Consider the following 23884-nt stretch of genomic DNA (forward strand, 5'->3'; position numbering starts at 1 on the left):
AATGAACGTCAATAAACACCAGCTCATTGGGTTACTTCAGCAGATTAGCAAATTAACACTATTAATCTCATTCAGTCAAACATTTTCTCCTCCATATTTATTGTGTAAAACATTAGTCCATTAGTTGTCACCACAAACTTTACTGCCCACAATTGACATCATTAAGCAGCTCTTTTGCTCACTTATATGTAACGGAGAAGTACTTTGATTGCAATAAACACTTGATGGGATAAATTTTTTCCAAGGTTTGAGAAAATGAAAAGCTCTGTTGTGCTAATGTAGACGAGCCTGATACAGTTAAATAGTTCAAATTCCAATGTTCTAATGCAAATGAGCCAAGTCGAGCAAGTTGAAATGCATGTGTACCATAAGCCAACCTCAAGCGACTCCAGCTTAATAACTGTAAGTGTTGCCTCAAGATCGACTCGCATTAATACCAAACTCGTCCAAGCTTGGGCCAGTTCCTAAAAGAAACACAAGTTCTAGTGTAGCTATAAAGAAAAAGTCTGCTCAGAACATGAGATTTAGTCTGCTCATACCACAGGAAGTAATCTGCTCATGCCACAAAATGTTCCGGAGCTCCAGAAGTAGGAAATTTGTACATGCTTCTCAAACAAGCTCATAATTTGAGCTCAAACTCGGCTCATTTAATAAGCACAAACATAGCCGAAAACTGGACTAGATTGAGCGGTTTTCAAGCTAACAACCATATTTGACACCCCAATGCTGATGTAACAGGTCATATTTGAAAGAGGGTAATCATCACCCAACTGGAGTTCAATAGATGTGATGTTCTTGAGAAAGCAAACCATTAAACAATTGCAACAAATGTCACTGACCAAACAGGCAAATGCAGTCCTGAAGACAGACATATTTTAGACCTTCAAAGTTTTCCTTATTTTTGTAGAGGCCAGCAAAACAGACTAAATCACACAGAACAAAAGACTTTGCATAGAAGAAACTAAATTCTTCCATCAGGTCAACTTAATGATTGAAGCTAAGAAATAGAATTGAATTACAGACTTACATCAACAAGATTTAATAAGTTGAACTCTGTAAGAATCTCAGGGGGCATAGGATCCATATCAGAAGTCAAAATCTTCAAAGCTCTGCATATACATGTAAGTTAGAACACAACCTTGCAAAGACAATAGAAAAAGACCTTAGTATTCACAAATAAAAACTCCTACTTCATTTTTAAGTACAAATTGAAATTCCAAGAAAGCAGTGAGAAATACAAATTCAATAATTGCATGGGAGCTAAAAGGTTTCATTTCCCATCTCATGGAAAACTCCGTTTGCCCTCTCAGCCCTATCTATATCTAGGGGTATTTTAGATTACACTATTTGGTGAAATAACTAATAAAAGTATTTCATTATGGTATTTCTCAAAAAGTTTGGATGACAAGTCTGCAAAGTAGAGCACTTCTAGGAAAGGGGAAAAGGAAGTGTGTTGCATGTTTATCTTTAAGAGTTTCAAATATTTATACTTCTAGTTGCATTCATATTATCATCAAAACAATAGCTGTTAGTTTAGTATGTTTACTTGTTATTACTTGAAAAGCTCAGTAAACATATGGCGAGCAATTCCTTAATCACTTCTTCAAGAACAGTATTACACAAGTAAGAAGGCCCCACTTGCTGCACTCCTAGTTCATGGCAAGAAGTTGCTCTTTGGAGTTAATGTGAAAAGCTTCCATGCTAAGCAAAATATGATAACCTTCCATATATTAAGTTATGTTCATAAATAAGGCAAATATTTACCACAAGAAGAACGAACAAAAACATCAATCAAGTATCATATCATACTTTAAGAGTACAAAAAGGGAATCTTAGAAAAGGTATTACATTCTTGCAAAATAATGGGAAAATAAAAGAAGTAAAAATCAAGCTGGTAGGTGACAATGGTAACCAATGATGGCCGTGCCACAGGCACGGCACGTGCCGCGGCATTTGCCGGCCGTGCCGTAAGAGAATGAGAGAAAGAGGTAAGGGATACTCACATTTGCCATTGTAGTCGCCATCGCCGCCCGCTTCGTGCCCTAGCCCTCGAGAGAGAAGACGATCGAGGCAGAGGGATTGAGAGAGAGAGAGAGAGAGAGAGATCGGGAGAGGGTTTAAAATTTAAGTTGCGGGTACAGATCTGGATTGTCTTCTCTCGGGGGCTAGGGCATGAAGCGAGCGGCGGGCGACGAGGTCGATGATGAGTAGCGATGCGTTAGGAGGGGTGTCGTGCGGCACTCTCGTGCCACATGCCGGTACGCCGCCGGCACGCCCCATGTCGGTCGGCACGGCCATCCTTGATGGTAACCATAACAAAGGGGGAAAAGTCAAGAGTCTCCATCCAATAGCTTATGAACCTCCAATCAAGGATGGTCGTGCCACACAATGGCCAGCACAACATGGCACTTGCCGGCCATGCCGAAAGAGAGGGAGAAAAAGAGGTGATAGGAAGACTATTCGCCTTCACCCTTCGTTGCTCACCATCGAGCAATCCACAACATAAGTTAAGTATTTATTTGACCTGACCACCCATCTCCTTCCTCGTTGAGCTACGGCACCCTAACGTGAGCTAGCTTGCAGCTCAAACTTTGCAGTATTAGTCTTGAGAAAGGTAAATCAAGAGGCACATAAAATAAAAGGCTACATTTATCATAGACTAGAATAGTAAGACTGGAAGCAGCTACATAAGGTAGTAGGTAGTTGGTAGTTGATAGTTGGTAGTTGGTAGTTACTCTAATGCTAAAAGACCATCTTTAGAGATAGTATGTTCTTTGATTAATTTACAAGGTTTTGTTCTGAGAAAAGGTTAAAGGCACAGAAAATGAGAGAAGCTGGTGTGTATTTATACAATTGAGTTAAGCCCTCTTCTGAAAATGATTCAGTGGACAGTTTGACACCTTCTCAAGTAGTTAGCAGAACGCTGAGACAGAATGAATCTGATGGCCATCAAACACTCCAAGAGCATGAAATATTCATAAGAGCATATGTGTTCAGAATAAATGATGGAGAATCTGAAAATATCTTAAAAAATGCATTGTCTTCAAGTAAAACCCTCCCAGAACATCTTAAAACTTATTTTGATAAACCAGCTATGAGAAACCAACAACTAATACAGAACTGCAATTGTGCAAAAGCATGAGGAAATAAAAAAAGATAAGAAAAAACACAGATTTAGGAAGACTCTAACATGTTGAAACTGACCACTGACCTAGATATGATGTCCCCAAGAAAGTTTGGTTTCAAACCCGCTTTTGATGGGTACAGAGGATATGGCCTCCTCTCAAGTTGTGCATACCGCTCTTCCTCCTCTCCAAGCATGTCAATGTTGTACTCTCTCATCTCATAATGGTCTTCAATACGCATTTTCTTAACCTGCAAAAAACACCATAAACATTTAATCAAAGATAATGAAAGGTCTACGTCAATAAATCATATACATGACAATATGGTGGAACCAGAACAATTAAGCCACGGAAATAGTAGTCAATTGTCACAAGCATGTACAAAAGGCCCTGAAATTCTAGGATATAGTGTAATTAGATCTTGATTAAGAAATTAGTTGGATTAGAGAGGAAATTTTATGTCCTCACAGTCGCGGGAGTTTCAGTCGAATCCAAATCAAAATTAGAGTTGGATTTTGTCTATAAATAAAACCCTAGATCCCCTTCTCTTTTACCCCAGCCATTTCTTCCCTCTCATTCTTCTTCCTTTCTTTACCGTTAGGGTCATCGTCATGGAATCGAACCGCTGGAACAATCGGAGACCACCATGCAACTCATCGGTAAGCCCTCTCCCACCCCTCAAATTTAATTTAAATTTAATATGGTACATTATAAATACCTAATTTCCTTGGTATTGTGGCTTCATTCGCTTTGGACCAATGGACGGCTTCGGGTCAATGTCGAGTCTTCATCGGAATCTTGCGTTGCCGGGTTCGTGCCATGGATACTCCCTTTGGAGCTCTCATGGCTAAGATTGCCACCGGCCAAGGTTTAAGGTCGTTGGTTGTCGCCAGTGGCTTCTCCTCCATCTCATGTGGTCTACGGACTACGAGAGTGGAGGAGAGCTTGGGGTGTGGCCGATGGCATGCGCGCACACGTCGACCTCCTTGAGAAAGAAAGGTTGGTTGGGCTCGGGTTAAACATGAGCCAACTCTTTTTCTTTTAGTTGCAAGTTTAGGCTGGATTTCGAATTCAAGACCCGACCAAAACTAAATTATCAGAACTAAATTATCAAATGTTAGACTGCAAGTTAACTCGCAGCCCACTCCATTGCCAATTTATTGGTTGGGCCTTGGCCTAACCCGATTAATTAAATTTTGTCGACTCCAATCCAATTTAATGGGTTTAAATCAACATATATTACCCATTTATTTAGTTTTAAAATTCAGAATATTTTATTAGAGCTTAAATTAAATTTATATTATTTCTTTATTATTTAAAGGTGGTGTTTATTAGTATGTGGACTAGAGATTAGAGATTTTAATTATTTTATCTAAGACTCAAGTGAGTGGGTTCACTCATCTTTATTCGTATTGTCTTTCGTACTTTTTATCAAACTATTTATTTTTGTATGCCTAAATTTATTATTATATTTCTTTGTGCAGAATATATGACTCAATGTATTGTTATACTTCGTGCAAATAGCAATTTGTTAATAAACAAGAATATTAGTGAAAAAATATAACTAATATTTGGTATGACTTAGAGAACAGTCCTGGTATAGATGACTCCTGACTTTCCATGATGACTTAAGTGTACTTAGATGTAAGAACCAGAAAAAAAAATTTAGGGGTTGAGAGAGGAGGGTGCACGTGCAGCCCCTCCCCTCTCTCTCTCCAGCACGCGATGAGGTGCAGAGAAGATCTCATCTAATCAGAATCAGATTAGATTTGATCTTCTTTTAATCTATAAATTAAAACCCTAATCCTCTCTCTCTATCTGCTTAACCACCTCAGCCTCCTCTCTTTTCTTCCTTCCCACTTTCGCTTTCTTCTTCCTCACCGTCGGAGTCACGCCGTGGAATCGGCCTGCAAGAGCGCCGCCAGAGCCAACAGAGACCACCACGTGACTCCTTGGTAAGCCCTCTCCCACCCCTCAAGTTTAATTTCAATTTAATAAAGTAAATTAAAAATATCTAATTTGGGGGTTCCTCGGCTTCGCCGGCAAATTAGGTCGGCCGGCGACTTTGGGTCGCTACCGCTCCATCTGGAAGCGTCTTGCCGTGGGCGTTCACCGTTGGAGCCCTCGTGGCTCCAGTCGTCGTCGGCCATGGGATCGATCGTCGTTCGTGAGTTCTCCTCCACCTCACGAGGACGGCGGCACCGTGTGGGTGTTGGGGAGCTAAAGGTGCGGCCGACGAACTGTCGATGCAGTGGCCGCCGGCGTCTTCCTCTCTCTCCTTTCCTCTCTCTCTCTCTTCGGCTTAGAGAAGACAGACTCGGGCAACCCGAGTTTGGCCTTCTCCCATTAAGTTGTTGAATTCGGGTCGGGTTGGATCTGAATCCAAGGAACCCGACCCAGTTCCATTAGTTAATTGGATTGGTCATTAGGCCCAATCCATTTAAGTTGTTGGATTCGGGTCGAATTGGATCTGAATCCAAGGAACCCGACCCGGTTCCATTAGTTAATTGGATTGGGCTTGGGCCCAATCCATTTAAGTGTTGGTTGGGTGGACTGCGGGCCAACTGCAGCCCAGCCCAACTGATTTGGGCTTATTTTGGCCCAAATTATTAATTTTTGAGTTAAATTGTAGAAATTTTTAATATTTTTTTAATTAAAAATGTTATTGTTATTTATTATTAAATATGGTGATTTTTAGCACGTGAGCAAGAGATTTGAGATTTCAGTTGTCTTGCCTAGACTCTAGTGAGTGAGTTCACTCACATATTTATTTTTGTTATATATTCGTACCTTTGTCAAACCATGTAATTTACTGTGTGCAAAATTATTTATTTCATCCTTACGTGCAAATTTAATTGTTACATTTTCTATGTGTATTTAATTATTACACTCAGTGCATCGACATACCTTGTGCAAATATTAAATTTTAGTGAAAAAAAAATGAGACTAGTATTGGTATGACTTAGAGAACAGTCTCGGTATAGATCGCTTGCGATTTTCCGTGGTGACTCGTCTATCTAGAAGTCCAGGGGAAAGCCCTTCGGTTCATCAAAGGGGATGGAAGTTCAGCTTTTTTTATTTAAGTCCCCAGCAAGACAAAATGATCCTCTGACTCCCAATCGGGTTGCCTTCTCGGGTCTCGGACAGGTTTCATTAAAGAGCTTGCAGGAAGCAAGGCACTAACGGACTCATGCGGAATGCAAATGAGCTAATCAGATCACTGCAATAACTTTCTTAGGTGACTCTGGCGAGGTTAGGAAACAGTCCTAGGAAGAATGAAAATTTTCCTAGGTGACTCTAACCTCTCTCAACGGTTAGTGGAAAAAACAGAGTGTGTTGATCACATAATGATACAATTTGATGACCCTAACCGGATCAGCTATGAAGAAAAGTCCTGAGCGTCATCTCGAGGTGACTTCTAGTTGATGTGGATCCACAGGGTATAGACCCATTGAGACAAATGACAGTATAAATATTGGAAAGACGTTAATATGTTAAAACTGTGCAAGGTTACAAGTTATGTCTCTCTATTGTTATTATTGTCATTATTTAAAGAACATGTCTATTGTAAATTGTTATGTATATCGTTGATTTTAGGTTTTATTCAACACTAATAAATTTTAGAATTTATTTGGTTTTCAAGTGGATTCCACTGACTGAGCTATAGTAGTAGGCTCATGGATTTCTTTTCTCTCTTTTTTTATATTATCTCAGGTAATAGTCAGCGTGATGATTGAGCGAGACGTACCCGGACCCCGCCTCCACTTAGGACCCACCTATTTACCTTTCCGCTCTTTTAAATTTTATGCTTTAGATTAAATGTTAAATTTATTTCGTTTAGAGACTCTAAAGCAATGACATTGTTTTATAATTATTACAATTAGTTTAAATTTAATAAAGCAGATTTTCTTCGTTTATTTATTCTTGCCATTGTACACTTAGGAAGTATTAGTAAGGCTTCGTATATCTCAAGCATATTGAAGTGCATGGCCGGTCATGATTCCTATCTTGGGTCGTGACATGCTGTATAAATATTCTAACTGAAATTAATCTACAGCCTGACTGTTATATAATATCCGAAATTCCAAATAACATTGCATTAATATCTAAATCATATTACAGTGCAATACTTGAAGGGCATTATAATAGCAGCATATAACAAGTGAAAGGGAGTCCTAGTGCACAGCACTCCCATCAATGCAAGGTTTTGGAGGGACTATATACAGCATTATCCTCATTTCTATAAAGGTTGTTTTGTGACTTGTACCTATGAATTCTTAGATGCAAAAGACAACCTCTACTATCACATGAACTAATGCCCTTTACAGACAATCAATGTTCTAAAAAGCATGTGGCGAGTACATAGTGGCCAAGAGATCACATGGTACGGGGCAGCATGGCAGGTGATATAGGCCCGAGGGGGGTTTCAAATAAAAATATTACAAAAATATATTACCTAGGCTATCTATCTAATATATAATCAAATAAAAAAGACAAATTTGACAAATTATCAACATTCAACACATGATAAATATGATCAGCATATTATGTAAAACTTTAGAAACATTTGCAAATAAATTAAAGTGAAACTATACTAGTTTTCTTCTTTTGTATCTCAGTCAAGAAGAATTAAAAAAACTGCTGATTGTAGTAAACTTTAGCATTTTTTTCTAGTAAACACAACTAAATTTCTTTACGTAGGTTTTAGAAAGTAGAAACTGAGAAGATGGAGAAAACAAGTTAGTTGTTAACTTATAATTAGTTGGTCTTGAAGCGGTACCACTATTTAGCCCACTATAGCAGGCTGGTATCAGCTGAAGCAGCCACCGCAGTCCAAAATGCCTTTCTGGGCCACAACAGCTTTAGCATAATGGTTAGATGGCGAATCCACCATGGCAGCCAACACAACCTTCTTATGGAACACTTTGAATAACAATGTTATCATCATATTATGAATTATATTGCCGCTGAAGTACATATTACATACAATAGAAATGGATTGATAATCTTATTTCTGTAAAATATTACTAAAATAAAGACTTTTCAAACCTATTAATTAATCTAGGTTTCCTTAGTGCCAACTCATTCCAAATTGCCACATCACCTACCCTCTTCCTCTTCCTCTATTCCCTCTCTCTTTAGTCATCTGCTCCTTCCTCCTTGTCATGCCGCACTGCAAACCCCATTGTCGAAGTGAGAGGCAAAGAAAAGGGATGAGAACTGTCTCTTCTCTTTGGCTCCTTAGGGCCCTCACTTGGGAAGGCACAGCCATAGAAGACTGAATATCACCCTATCTTCATATAAAAATATACAATAGAAGACATCTTTTTAAATATCATTACTTGTTTCCATACATAATTTTGAGATTAACAAAGTTGAAATAATTAGATATTCTTTAATCTTTATAGTTGTTTAATTATTTAAAAAGGAAGAATGCATTCCCATGAGATGGATTCATCATCATAAAGCAATAAAAATATTAATTAGAAAAAAAATGCAGAATATGAATATCACCTACCTTACCACTAACATATACATGATCTCCCTCATTGTACTTCGACTGGATACTTCTAAGAAAAGGTTGGCATGTAAAACGTCTGCCACGAAAGAACTTCTTCAAATGCAAATAAATGATCTTCTTTTCCTCAATGCTGAAGTTCTCATTCTTCAATTCAGAAGGTACTTCAATACGTAGAAGCTCACAGCTAACAACCACCTCAAGGAATGAAAAAGAAGAGCTAGCCCTGATTCCCCTGAGGAAAGTAGAGGCATTAGACATATTTGAATAAAAAAGCTGATCATATTCACCTATTAAGATGTGACTTTGACTGTTATGCAGCAAAATTTTGGAAAATATCAAAGAATGTGCAAGTCGGAATGTAAAAAAGAACTAGACTGATTATATGAGGATAATTCTTCCCTACTTCTGAAAATAAAATGAGTAGCATCATTCTCAGAAGACAAATGACGGAACATTCAATGCAGAAACAAGTTGGTAACCAAAAGCTTTAAATATAGATAAACCTACCCGAAATATGTAACTTAAATGTGTCATTTGGTTGTCACATAAGGTTAAAACATGGTTAAGGGAGTTATGCATGGTATGGAACGACAGGGGCTACAGTAAGGAATGGGCATTTGCTACCTTCCACCACAAATAGGATAACATTGATAAAGTGCATTGATCAAGCCACATCTCTATTTTAGAGAGAGAAATGCATATAAGATGTGTTTGGCTATAATTCATGAACAAGGGAGGGTTAATTCATGAATATCATCCCTTATTCAGCAACAAGATCCAAAAGTTTATTTTGTGCTATCCTTTCACCAATAAAATCTCAACTGCTTGAAACAAAAGGAATATGGTCCTAACTCCAAAGGACACAATCTTGATATAAATATAAGAGAAGTGCGAGCTCCATTCAAACACCTCCTTTGATTGAGCACTGGTACAACAATTGGAAAAAAAAAAAAAAATTAGCGCTCACGTGCAGCCCTTCTCTCCTCTCCCATTACACAACGAGGAAGAGGTGGGTGCGAGAGTTCTAACCAAAACATTTGATTCCCAACTCCAAATTAAAAAAACCTACTTTATAAATCATAAACTCTAATTTCACTTTTTCCTCTAATTACAGCCAAGGTTCAAAAAATTGGGATTGGGATTGGGATTGGCCTTCCAAAAAAATGATACGTATCGATCAGATTGGCCATATCAGCCATATCGGTTGCCTGGATCGGATCAGACTTTCTAATTACATAAAATTCTAAATATTATTTAAAAATGTAGAAAAACTTCTAAAAATTTAAAAACAAGTTTACCAAAAATAAAAAAATAAAAACTATAGTGGAATAAAAATTGAAAAGAAGAAGAGATTAGAAAGAGCGTGAGTGGAAGAAAATCAAACAAAAAAAAACCATGATATAGTGAAGAAGAAGAAGAAGAAGAAAAGAGAAGAAAAAAAGAGAGTGGAAGAAATGAAAAAACTGAGAGAGAATTAAAAATTTTAATTAAAAAATTATATACCGAAGTTTGTCGGAGTTCATCGGAGTTCGTCGGAGCTAGATCTCTCCGTAAGAGAAACAATGATTATATGTAAGGAGAGAATAAAAGAAAGAAAGAGTAAAAAGAAAGAAAAAGAGTAAAAGAGAGTGAAAAGAAAGAGTGAAAGAGAGAAAGAGTTCGGATCGAGCTTACATCGAGATCAGATTCGACTGATCCCGATCCAGATCAGCCAATACGGCAAACCATGATTACAGCCATTTTCCCCTCTTCCCTCCTCCCATTTTCTTTTTTTCATTCTTCCTGTCAGAGTTGCATCATCAAATCGGAGCATCAGAGCACCGCCAAAGCAATCGGAGACCATCACTTTAAAATTAAGAAAAAGAATTTTTTTAAAAAATTGCAACTCCTTCATATTCTATTAACCAAATCAGCATCATCAGGATGGATAAGGCAAGCCTTAACTATCATCTCAAGTGGCATCCAAGATTGTCCTAGCACACAACGCCTGCAAATGCATGCAGGATGTTTACTCCAAAATGTAGGTTCCTACTTGGCCATATACCATAACTAAAAAAGAATCCCAACTTTACATTCCTATAGAAATTCATTCTTAAGTATCTGTCTCACCTTAAAACCCAGGATCTTGTGATCTTGTGATCTTATTTCCACTTATATGTCCATAGGTACTACCTAGGTAATCAGCAGAGGAAGGATTTTCTTCCTCTCAAGTAAAAGGAACTTAAGCCTTTAATTATTTAAAAAATGAGAAACCATTTGATCTTTTTTTCTTTTGAAGTTAATCATCCTATACTTATCCTTAGCAAGAATGCAAGTACCAGTAGCAACCTAAGAAAAGTCAAAAATTCAACCAATCAGCCATCAATCTAAGAAAAATCTCTGGCTCAAACATAATAGTGGGTTAATATATTTCTTTGAGATATCCAAGAACAATACTATAGTTCGAGACATCAAGTTGCCATGATTATTTAAATTTTGGATTCACCTACCTTGAGGATAAAATAGTTCCAACAAACATCAAGTAGTGCCCATCATCTATAGAACCCTGAGCATTTTGCAGATCAGCATAAGTTCGAGGAAAATGATGCAGCAATTTTCGCACCTGTAGAAAATCTAAGTATGAGCACAGTGGAAGACTTCTAGATTAAGTGATTAACAAATTCAAATATGTAGATAACACCGTGTGGAAACCACTATCTTCAAGCTGGCGGCACTGCCTACTGGTTGTGCCAGGTATACATCTGACAGGTTTGTCCAAAACAGGTTCATCAGGCATAACCGGTGACTTATAGTTAGTCTCTTTACTGCTTGCTACTTCTTCATAGTAATAATCCGTTGTAGAGGAACTTTCTTCCGTGGAAACAAGAGGTTTTAGATTTGTGAATGAATGGCCCAGAAACTGCCAAGCTGCAACAAGTCTGTCAGAGTTGTAATTTGTGCAGCTTTCAGGTGATAAATTATTTTCATTGCTCTTTGTGCATGAAATCTCATCATACAATTCAACAACTGATGAATCACCCAGTTTGATACATGGAAATCTTGCACGAGTCACTGAAAAATCTACATCATCAAGCATGCCTATAGAATCAATTTCAGATCCTCTTTGAGTTCTTTCTTGCTCAATTAAATCTCGTATGTTACTATAACCCATTAAGATTGACACCTGTAGGATTCAATGAAACAAATTTTAGGATGTGGATGCTACCAAAATAACAAAACAAATTAAACAATTGTGGCACAAGAGTATCTAGAAAGAGAAACTTCTACTTCAACTATAATAAAGAGGAATATCTCCAATAGGTAAGGTGGTCAAAATTATATACCTCATGCATCTATTCAATACTGGATTGAATTTAATACAACACAATTTTTCTCATTCCTTAAAAGTCATTTTCTCAATTACTAAATATATTGACAGTATACATGCTTAGCGACTTGATATGAGATTCCACATACTTGACTAAAATAAGAGGTATGAGAATGAGTTCTCAAACAATCAGGGCACAATTTAGTTGTTAACAAAAAAAATAACAACAAAGCATTTTTCAAACGACTGTTTATGTCCAGATCTGTGTTCCAGGTCATGATTTGATGGAATTGCTAGTTTTCCAGAGAGTAATATGGCTTGACCAGCTTTACTCCTCATTGATTTGATTTACAGATACTTTATCTATTGACAGTCCATCTTGAGAAATGATAACAATAACACATCTAATAAATCAGTTCTGCCAAAAACATTTCGACTGTTAATTACCTTATTTAGAATTCTTGACCTCTCTGACATGCTTGCTGTGGTATAACCACTGACTTCTTCCAGCAGCTTTTGCGCAGAGGTGTGACCGGATCGAGAATACCATCTCGCAAGCTTAGAATGAAGAAACTTGCTAAACCTGGGGAGTGGAATTGGTATGTGACAAAAAAAAAAAAGATTAAAACTTTACGCCAAATCATGAACTTTGATGGCAAAAGCCGCATTATCTGCACCCCACCTCATTGTTCTACTACAAAATTTGTTGCGGTATCCACTCACGACTTGAAAAGAAATAGCACCGGCTAGATTACTCTCATTGAATCCCTGAAAAATATCAGCTTTGCCGGATGAAAATCTACATGGTAATTTAATTACAGGAACTTATCACTCACGGAAAATACCACCAAAAAACAGCTAAAAAATAAAAACAACAAAGATTTGAGAAGCCTTACCCTCAGTGCCGGTACAATGTTTCCATGACTCAAACCCATGATACCAGATTAGTAGAAGGGTTGTAAAAGAACCGAACTCGAGCGAGCTGACGCAGGAGCGGCTCGGCTCGAGCTCGATAGGTCGACCAAGACGGTCGTTCGAGAGAAGTTCGACTGTAGCATATAGGAAAGCGGGAGAAGAGAGGTAAAGAGGGAGAGAGGGAGAGAGGGAGATTGGATGAAGCAAAACGAGTCAAGAGGAATACAGAGGGTTGGGAAAATGCGAGTTCGTGGTATTTGATACACAAATGGCTTTGTTGATTGCTAAAAGACACCAAGGACGTTCGTCAAAAATAAAAAGAAAATTGCTAAGGCACCATTCTTCAGACCCAACCCACACTCTATATTTTTCTATAAGAATAAAAAAAAATTTAAAAATCTTTTACCAATGAAAAATTGAGTTAGGCTATACTAGGGGGAATTTGTTTAACAAAAAAATTTATGTTTTAGAAATAGTAAGATTATGCTCTTAAAAAATATATAATTAAATTTTAAAGTGAATGCCCCGTGAGGGCTTTTGTGTGCAAATACACTGTGCCGTGATAACAAAAATATCAACAATTAATTTACCATTGATTTTTCTCTTTTTCTTTTTTCTAAAATAGGGGTAAAATTATTCGTAGTTTGATAGTATAATACTCATATGTTATTTCTTAGCGGTATTGGCATTTTGGAGTATGAGTTAATGTATCATACAAATAAATAAGTATGAGAGGGGGTCTAGATGTAATTATTTCTAAGATAAACGAGTTGAGATATATGGCTTGATCAAGCTCGCCTTATTTATGAAACGAGTTAGCTCGAGATCAGCAGCTCATCAACTATAAGAGCAACAATAATATTGTTGAAAAAATAGAGAAGTCTTAATCCAAGTGAGATATTATTTGGCACAAACTTTATAATTTAACTCAGCCCACGAGCTTAAGTTATTAGATAAAAGACCCAAATTTTTATATAAGTTTTTTTTATTTTTTTCCTTTTTTTAATATGTGATAATACTCAAATAATCTCTACTTTCAAATTTGAGAGCAACATCAATTGCACTTCCTCAAGTCTAATGTAATATTCTTCACCATTCCTTGTGTTTAAACAACATCATGATCCTTTTTCAAAAGGAAAATCATGGAGAGCAAATAAAACATTAGAGTTGGTGCACTCCAATCTTTGAGGACCAATTAATCCATCTTATAGTAAAGGTTAAAAATATATAATTACCTTCATTAATGATTTTAGTTGGAACACGTGAATTTTTTTTCTTTTGTAAGAAAAATCTGAAGTTTTTTCTACTTTTAAAAGTTTTTAAGGTCAGTACTATTAAGAAAGAAGCTGAAAATCAACTAAATTTTTTTTAACATTGACCACGGTAGAGTATACAACTCAAATAAATCTATGAGATTCGTAATATATAAAGACAACCTTTAACCTAATGTAGTTGATTAGAGCATTCATATATTGGATAAAAGTCTCACTTTTATTATTTTTTTCAATGTACGACACCAGAGGAAGCATGAGCAAACTGTTACGAATCGGTTTGATCTGTTTTATAGCGATTGAGATTATTCAGGTCTGCACGGGATTTGAGGTCCGTGGATGGAGGCACGGATTCCTAAGTATAAGATGGAGGTGATAATAGAGTGGAGGCCAAGTAGTTGATGAAGGTGGCTTAGCAATAGATGATGGTGGTGGTGGTGGTAGCTTGCGAATGCAGATGCGATAGATGGTTAAAGGTTATGATTGGCCTACAACTATGGTAGCAGTAAAGATAAAAAACCATTCCGGAGATAAAGAGATGAAGGGAGAGAAGCAGCATTAAAGTATTGCGATTAGAAATTTCAAAGATAATATATTCTCGGGGTACAAGATCGCCACGGATCAAAATGCAACTCACAAAATTGAACATTGATATGAACAAAGGTTAATTGTAACAGCAGCACTAAAGTCTTTGAAATAATCTAAAACAATAGCACCATCTTCTATTTAAAGAAAATAAAAGAACACCAACTAAAAGACACTAGTAGTTAGATAATAAAAATTAGGTATATAATTAAAAAATAGTTAAAGTAGTTAATAGATCAAAAGATGCAGTTAACAAAATAGTAGTTAAATAACTAACAAATACTTATAATCATAAAAATGTGTCTAATCTAAATACTCACAAAATTATTTATTTTAAAATAATACCATAGAAATATTAATATTACTAACACATGATAGAGGAGAAAAATTTATTTTTCTTTGTGTTAGTAATCAATTATTTTGCAATCCTAGCGCCAAGAAATTTGTTATTACCTGCAATGTTATTTTTTATGAATATCAAACTTGGCCAAAGAATGAGAATGGTGTTGGACAATATATTCTATTGGATTTTGATAGTGATGAGAAAAGACAATATCATATAGAAAATGTAAAGCAATCAGCAGCCACTCAAAATGTTCTAAACGATTCTCAAAGCTCAACAATAGTTGCATAAAATGATACATTAGGAGAACAATCAGATACACTAGCCAGCATTCATCCTCAACTCGATCCACTCACTCATTTTGTTCTATTTTCATATTGTGATCATGTAGCTTTTGAAGAGCTATAAGAAGAAAATAGGTAGAACCCGACGAACAATGAAATTGCATCAATTAAAAAAGCAAACAAATTTGAGAGTTAGCTAGCTAATCGGTATATTAAAATGAATGATATGATCAGCCTACGAACTTTCTTTAAAAAAAAATTAGGAGTTAGCTAATCTTCCAAAGGGAGAGACAAAATTGAAGGAAAATAGTAAGATTGATAACTAAAAGACTCTCTTAGTGCAACAAGAGTTTAGTGTGGATTTGAAAAGGTTTTCAACATTGTTGCAAGATATGATACAATTAAATTGATAATTGCATTGGCTGCTTGAAGCTTATGGCACATCAATCAACTAGATATATTTATTAATTAATCTCCCCGCTATTGAAAATTGGTAGAGAATATAAAGTTTATAAACTAAAAAAATCATAGAAAAACTAAAACAAGCACTTAGAGATTGGTATAGTCCTATAAATGTTTATCTTTTTTTTCTCCAGGAAGGCTTTCAAAAATGTCTATATAAGTATACTCTTTAGTCTTTAGACAAAACATGAAGATGGAGAAAATGTTTATTGTATACTTGTATGTAGATGATTTAGTTTATATGCAGAACTAGTAGACCATGTTTGAAAAAAAAATTAGTTTTTTTAAACAAAAAAGGTATTTATTATCACAAAAAGGGCGAAAAGTGCTTTGAGATATCTAGATAAATACACAAATCATCATGATATAATAAACTAGTGATATCATTTAGTTAGGTATTAAATTAAATCGTAGAAAAATATTGAATTCTCCCTTGGTTAGCCAACCTATCAGCTACTAGGTTGGCTTCTCGATAATAGTGGGAGAAGATCTCGAGTTTTAAATCAAACAAAAGTTGAAAAATATTCAAAAAGATGTGTCGTCATTGCCACTGATAGTTCTTCTTGGATTTTAAGAATGTTAATTAGCCTTTGAGAGTCCGATTTTATGAGAAACTCAAATAGATTATATTTCCTTGTTTGAATAAGAGCAGCCTTTAACACTTCTGCTTCTGCCTCCAATGGGTCTTCACTTTTCCCACCCAGGGCCCCAGATAGAATAGCTAACTCATCTGAGTCTCTGAAAACGTAATCCAATCCCGAATATCAATTTTGCTTGAGGTAGGATTCATCCGAATTGAGTTTAAGCCTTCCTCTCAGTGGTGGGATCGATCTCCTTGGTTCGCTAATAGCATTAGCGGGTTTGAGAGTGACTTTGTTTTGTTGCATAGTCTCCAAGACAAGGACCAATGTTCCGAACATAAACTGGCTACCTATACTCTTTTTTGCTGGAATAGTTTTTCATTGTGAGCCTTCCAAATAATCCACATGCCACAAGCAATCATACATTTCACAAATGTTGCAACATCTTGTCATACTTTTACCTTCCTTCATCTAGCTGTCTTTCATCCGGTCATTGATTAACTTGAAACTCAGACCCAAATGTTGTTCCAAAGCCTACCATATGCCTTTAGCTCTAGCACACTCCACCAACAAGTGTTCCCATTATCAGTTTATCTTATGTGCTCAAGTATTGTCTAGTCTTCTTAGTACTGCTATAGATAAAGACTCACCGGATGATTTTCAAATTACTGATGGCTTAAAGATTTGTCATCTTATGTGATCTTAGAATTATGCAACATGTTGATAAAATATTTGTTTCTCAAAAAATGTGTTAGAAATTTTAGACAGGTTTCATAGAAAATTGTAATCATTTTACTAGACCATTAAAGGTTATTGATGAAGGGGAAAAAAATGATGGCACACTAGGAAATTTGTTAGTATTTAATTACTAGGCCAAATATTATCCATGATGTGAGTTCTTTTGGAGATGTTGCGGTGTTGCGACAAAAATAATAAATCTTGTATATAGTGTGAATATATTATGTATATAATCTGCACTTTTATTAATAAAAAATAACTGTAAATATAGATTTATTAAATATTAGTATATTTAATCAAGAGTATTTTGGTTATTCGATATAAAATATCATTGATTCCTAATAATTTTTTATTATTTTTTATTACTTTAATATTTATACATCAAATATAATTATTATTACTTATACTAGCTCTCTTTTTTTAATATGAAAAATTAGAATAGCTCTTCTATAATTGACCTTTTTCTTCCACAAATAAATGGAACCAAAGTGCTCTCACCGGTCATACTCTATCAACCATAGTGTTAATAAAAGGTGTAACATAGGCATCTATAATTTTCTAATAAACAAATTGAGGGAGCGAGAAGAGGGTATAACATAAGTAAATGACTAAATTACCCTCTCTTTATATTTTGACTATAAAATATTTATCATCAATTTTATCTTATACAAAATAAGATATATATTTTTAATAATTTATGTAAGGGCCTAATATATATATATATATATTAATCACAGTGATTAAAAAAAGATTTTAAAAAAATTTAATGACAATATTTAAACATAAATTCGCCTTGCAAACTGAAAGTAAACGAGCCAAACTCGAAAAATAAACTCAGAAATTATTCTCAAGCTAAGGGAAAGAAAGAAAAAAGAAATTAAAAGGGGAAAATATGACTGCACTATTCCTTACTACAAAATATTTAGGTCCAAATTGCAAAACCACCGGAGGAGGCGACAGCGCAAACTGTTAAACATACTATGTCTCCATCACCAAACTTTGGCAACATTACATCAACCAAAAGTGAATTTTGGTTAAAAGAAAGACCTAACCGCAAAATACATCAACACTAGAGGTAATTACAGTAAAGTACAGGGGTTTAAACGAAAAATCAAAAGTTAAAATCGGAAGGACAGCGAAGAAGAGAAGAGGGTAAGAGCGAGGAGGAAGAAACTGACGGCTGGTGATGGCGACGAACGCACGGCCGAGGATCCATCGGAGCCGTCGATCTGGGCGGAGTCGACGGCAAGGGGCATGTCGTCGACGGGGACCGAGCAGGAGGTCTGGTCTTCCGCCCCCGCCGCCATGAGGGTGCGGAGGACGCCCGTGGCGGCTGGGAGGTAATGGGTTCCGTTCTTCGCCAGAAGCCACGTCAGCCCCATGAGCTGACACTCGCGCTCTTGGTGGTGGTCGCCGTGCTTCCTCTCTATCGCGGTGAGGTTCCCGCCGGCGCTTGTTCCATTCTTCAGCTGATCAGAAGATCAAATAAAAGACGAGCTGCTCAATTTTACAATTTACACCCTATGTTTCTCCTAAATATAAGTTATAATCTCTTAACGGAGAGATGTTAACAATATAATTTGCTAACAAGAAATCTTTTGAAAATTATAATCGAGTTCGAGATTAACAATCTATATATAATAAACTAAATCTGAGAATGCGAAAGATGTACGTCAGAATGTAAAAAGATATTACTGCTAAAATTAAAGGTAAGATTTGGGTGTGAAGTGAAAAAAGATATTACTGCTAAAATTAAAGGTCAGATTTGGGCGTGAAGTGAAAAAAGATATTACTGCTAAAATTAAAGGTAAGATTTGGGTGTGAAGTGAAAAAAGAAGAAGCCAATATCAAGATGATAGGGTGATGTTGATACCTCATCCCTAAATCTACCAAAGAGATTAGGATCCAATGGCGACTTGTGGATCTCCATGCAAGCCAAAATAGACCACAGTCATCGCTTCCGTGATTCGATGCCATCCATCGGTTTGTCATGATCAACCACAGTTTGTATTAGATGACAGTATTTTATTTCATTTATGCGGGACCACCAAGGCCTTACGAATCACGAGGTGAGCATCCAATGCGGGCCCACCGTTGGGAGATTTATAGATAATATTCCGTATTTGGGTCTTAAACATGAATCACAATAAAATATAAAATGTAGGGTGTTATTTATAAATTACTAAAAAGAAAAAGGACAGCTGCATGCTGCATCGCACAAGCCGCACGATTCTCAAAGACAGTTTAGAGAGAGAGAGGGGGGTCAGTCGGCTCACCTGGCTAACGGCTCGGAGACACCGGGTGCACCCGGCGAGCCCGGGTTTCGCGCATTCCCTCTCCAAGCGGCGCGCCGCGACAGGCGACGGGGCCCACCTGCCGTTGTTGTCGAAGGAGGCGGAGGAACCCAGGCACGTCAGGCGGCGGAGGCGGATGCCGCAGTAGCAGAAGGCGGCGTCGCACGTGCCGTTGGCGCGCGGGAGCTCGACCCCCCGCGAGCGGAGCGCGCGGTCGACCCCGCCGGCGCAGTCCTCGGAGTCGTCGGGCAGCACGGGCAGGTCGAGCGCCGCGGCGGTGGACAGTGGCCGTGCAGCGGCGAGCGCGGTGCGGGCGTAGGCGGCGTAGAGCCACGCGGCGAGCGCCGGGCAGCACCGGGACCGGGCCGGGAGGCCGCGGGGTGGGGTGCAAGCGGCGGAGACGGCAGGGAGGAGGGCATCTGAAGGGTCGAGGGGGCAAGCGCCGGCCGCCGCGTCAGATTGCTCCGGGAATGCCTGGATGGTGGTGAGGTCAGGCAGGACGGGCAGCGCGGGAAGACGAAGTAGTTGAAACGAGAAGAAGATCAGGAGGAAAGGGAGAAGGAATTGAGGCATTGGTCTCATTCCCATAATTTTCTCTTCTTCTCCTCCTCTTCTTCTTCTTCTTCTTCTTCTTCCAGTCACTGGTCTTCTTTGCTTTTTGGGGAGTGGCTGAGTGGTATAATGAGAAGGTTGCTTTGGGTTGGGAGGAATAGGAAGGGGGGAATGATGGGTGTGGGGTAGTACCTTAGAAGTAGCTTTCACTTTCTGGGACTCCTTTTTTTTAATCTTTCATAATAGTTGGTCAAGATCATTGGGGAGAGGGAAAGAGAGAAAGGCAAAAGGAAGTGAGGGAGAGAGATGGAATCATAGGGATACGGGCTGGCTGTAGGGCTTTGTCTTAATCGGTAATTATAGAGGAAAGAGAGAACTCACATGTCAATTGTCATCGCTACATCCGTTTGGTTTGGTGAATTTTTTTTTTTTTTTGAAAAAAAAATTTAAGTATTATATTATCTTCTTATAGTTATTTTTAGAATTTTTATTTAAAAATTATTTAATTTAATTTACTATAATTTATATAATATAGATGCTATCAAATTAGTTTTTTTAATAGAACAATTTTTACATTTCTTATCCAAGCGTGTAACACCTATTTTATCCATGCTTAATGCTTTAAAGTGGAGGGTACTAAACACAAAACCTCTCCTGAATACCGAAAAAAAGAAAGTGCTTCGGATATCTAAGTGTTGTAAATACTATAGATGCTTAATAACTAATTATATAAATTAGTAAATAGAGTTAAATATAATTTATCCTATGTACTTTGGCATAAAATAATTTTATCCTTCCCTACTTTATTTTCTATCGCTTAAATATTTCTTATTTATGACTAATAAATATTTAAAATTAGTAAAATAACTTAATTAATTTTTTTTTCTACAACACTTATTACTTTATTTATACTTACCCCAGACTTTGTTTAGTTTGAGACTAAATTCTGAACTCAATTAGTCAGTCTTATTTTTTAGTTTTATTTTTTTTTAAACTAAATTTGATCCTAAAAAATAACTAGGGTTTCTTATGCAATATAATTTTATGCAGACCGTATAAGATGCACACTTTTACTAACAACACCATATAAGATGTTATGCTCATCGAATAGTATGTATAAATAACACAACAAATAATCCATACTGGTGCTAGTCGTAAGACGGTAAGAGTCTTTATATTACACTCTAGAAGTATCCTGACCGTTGTAACTTGAACACGTGGTGGTGATCACGTGCGTGATCACAGAGAGAAATCTTGTCCTAATTTGCATGTCGACTATTGAGAGTTTTGGGTGGTCTAAAAAAACTGATTGATAATATGCATGTGGGTGGTTTCCATTCTCCAATTCATATGCAATCTTAGTATTCATATGCTTGTGACTAAAATACAATTTTTTATTATATTTTATTTAAATTATTAGAGACATTTTTATAAAAAATTTATATATTTTTATTCACACATCGTAACTCGACCCCTCATGTTTCTCTATAATTCTCGTTTAACACTCTGATATTATTTTGACTAAATAATATCCATCAAATTATTAAAATACCATCACCATTATTTTTCCTCATCTTTCCTCCTTCTTTAAAGAAGACATGAATAATTTAAGTATTTATAAATTATTTTATATATTATAATGAAATATTATTTTACTAGTATCGTTTAAATTAACAGAGGGTATTAAATGAGAACTATAAGGAAAAAATAGGGACCGAGTTATAAAAAACTTAAAGAAGAATGCGAATTATAAAATAGATAAAATATAGGGTGTGATATGTAAAATTTCCTATAAAAATTAGATAAATATATTGAATATACTTATGGTCGCAATGCTTAGCGCCTCTTATTAATACTTTTCGTACCAGTTGTTGTATGTATGTTCATCAAATAATGACATGGTAATTGAACTGCTACTCATTGTGACATGGTATCTTAGAACTCACAACCATCACATAGAAGCAATCCAAGAACCCCAATGACAAGCTTGTGGGCTTAACTTATTCTTTAGCCTCTACCATTTGTATTAAGACCAATTATGCTAAAATGATCCAAGTCCAAGTATTAGATTTTCTATTCTAAGACAGTGGCCCAGATACCAAGAAAGTGGTAGAGCTGTGGCCTGTGGGGCAATTGGGGGCATAATTAAAGCCTGAAGACAAGGAATTAGAGGGTTTTTTTTTCTACCAAACTGTCTCAATTTTTTTTTACTATAATGGACCATCTCTGAATTTAATATTAAAAAAGTCCATTTCACTGTAGCTGTCAGTAAAATGAGGATAAGAATAAAATTTTACTTTTGAATAGGAATCTATAAATTAACAAAATAAAATAATAATCTTATAATTTAACTAAGTTTGTCTTAGTTTTTTTTTTCTCTGTTACACATAAAGACGACATGAAACATATTAATATTTTTTTCTTTTTAGATAAAATGCTGATAAATTTAATGTTTTAGTTAGTAAATACAAGAGGAGAACTTCTGATATTAAGTTTAGAGTGGTATGTCTTAGGTAAATTGTTTTTTGAAAGAGGGGTAGTTTGGTCAAAAAATCTCAGAGACTTTTACGTTTTGCCCCCTCACTCGTTGCGCGTGACCAATTTTGGTTGCTTTGCCGGCTGTCGGAGCTCTCACGGAGACGAGACACGAGAAAGAAATTTGGGGGATCCGGTCGTTTGCAGTGCATGTTGTAGGAAAGTAATGCGACGGTACGCTTGGCAGCTAATCGGAAGAATTAATCGGATCCTGTCTCAAAATGATAGGGTTAATTATAATTCACCCCCGCACTATGATCTAAACAATAAACTCTACAATTTAACCCTTATATTTTCTAAAATATAACTGTCAGCACCCTTTTACTTTACAGAGCTGCAATGTGACAACTACCCTAGAGTGTAGGGTAAATGAGTTAATTCTCAGCGAGTCGGCTCCGGCTCAATCTTAAGCTAAGCTCAAAAATAATTTGAAGTAGAACTTAGGCTTAGCTCATTCAACAAATTAAACTCAAACCTAAATAAGTTGAATCAAATCTATAAATTTGAGCAAAGCCTTATCAAACTAGTTTTTACTGCGGCACGACTCAAATTTCAAATCTAAGTCACAAACAAAGCTAATTTTATTCAATAAAATCATTGGAGTATATTTTTATTATTTTTAAAAAACAATTCTGGACATCACTAACTTGTTTTGCTCTGAAGATAAATATAAAAAAAATTCTCTAAAAATCTATGGGCGGCTAATTTATTAGAAGACTTGTAAGAAAAGGAAGGACAAATGATGGTGTAGTTGGGACCCAAAGAATCCCATCAATTAAGGCGACTCATTGCATGAGTTTCTCCGGTAAGTGGATGTGGTAGTTGAAGTGGTGAGAGGGAAACATCATCATATTTGTTGGCCCACTAATATTAAATTAATCATTTAATTCACTAAGACGAAGTTAGGAACCGAAACAATTAATTTCGTAGCAATGGAGCCCTTGTCACTTGTCACTCACCGTTAAATTCACCTCTATATACATCGATGATATGATATGGTATGACTCATAATTAACCTCTAATCTACAATATTGTAACATTTAGTTGTAATTAGAATAGTAGTCCAATATTGAGATAAATATAAATGGGAAGTAAAAATTCGCTCAAACTCTTTTGATTTGATTATGTATTTAAAAAAATTTGGGCTGAATTTTTGGTTCGTGGAATGAGATAGGCAGGTGATACGAAAAAGAATTTTAGTAAATTTAAGGGGAAAATTTTAATTGCGTTTAAGTATGTAATAATTTGAATAGTATTTCTAATGTAGATTGTTGATAATTTGATGTTTCTTTTCTAATGTAGAATAAGAAAAAGAAATTGATACACACAAATAAGATTCTCTTTTGTATAAGCACTACTTCTTTTGTAAAT

General features: G+C 36.3%; 2 protein-coding genes across 4 annotated transcripts in view; both read right to left on the reverse strand.

The window, feature by feature from the left end:
* Window positions 1-13125, reverse strand: part of LOC140782529 (ATP-dependent DNA helicase homolog RECG1, chloroplastic/mitochondrial) — a 29722-nt gene extending 16597 nt beyond the window's left edge. For 2 of the 3 annotated variants that reach the window (XR_012107892.1, XM_073129143.1), the window contains exons 1-8: window positions 12850-13125; window positions 12636-12721; window positions 12401-12536; window positions 11327-11809; window positions 11136-11248; window positions 8644-8878; window positions 3212-3375; window positions 1028-1109 (exon numbers count right to left, since the gene is read on the reverse strand). Coding sequence is in view for 2 of the 3 variants with exons in the window: in XM_073129143.1 (XP_072985244.1) it covers window positions 1028-1109; window positions 3212-3375; window positions 8644-8878; window positions 11136-11248; window positions 11327-11809; window positions 12401-12536; window positions 12636-12721; window positions 12850-12888 (1338 nt within the window). In the remaining variant the exon portion in view is untranslated. Of the gene's footprint in view, window positions 1-1027; window positions 1110-3211; window positions 3376-8643; window positions 8879-11135; window positions 11249-11326; window positions 11810-12400; window positions 12537-12635; window positions 12753-12849 lie in introns of all 3 variants that reach the window. The other variant, XM_073129144.1, reaches the window with a different exon arrangement.
* Window positions 13126-18009: 4884 nt separating this feature from the next.
* On the reverse strand, window positions 18010-20307 carry LOC140782376 (uncharacterized GPI-anchored protein At4g28100-like). Its single transcript, XM_073128901.1, has 2 exons — window positions 19409-20307; window positions 18010-18601 (listed from the first exon to the last, which is right to left on the reverse strand). Exons 1-2 carry the CDS (start codon window positions 20012-20014, stop codon window positions 18251-18253), a joined length of 957 nt encoding a protein of 318 aa, XP_072985002.1. The 5' UTR covers window positions 20015-20307; the 3' UTR covers window positions 18010-18250.
* Window positions 20308-23884: the final 3577 nt, after the last annotated feature.

Source organism: Typha latifolia, chromosome 2 (assembly GCF_019914945.1).
Source record: "Typha latifolia isolate L0001 chromosome 2, TyphaL0001v2, whole genome shotgun sequence".
NCBI classification, from domain to species: Eukaryota; Viridiplantae; Streptophyta; class Magnoliopsida; order Poales; family Typhaceae; genus Typha; species Typha latifolia.

Bases quoted from the DNA above. Each gene is read 5' to 3' on its own strand.
- LOC140782376 (XM_073128901.1), bottom strand. From the start codon at position 20,014: ATGGGAATGAGACCAATGCCTCAATTCCTTCTCCCTTTCCTCCTGATC. The intron at 18,602-19,408 runs GTGAGCCGACTG...TCTTCTGATCAG, and splicing joins GTCTCCGAGCCGTTAGCCAG to CTGAAGAATGGAACAAGCGC.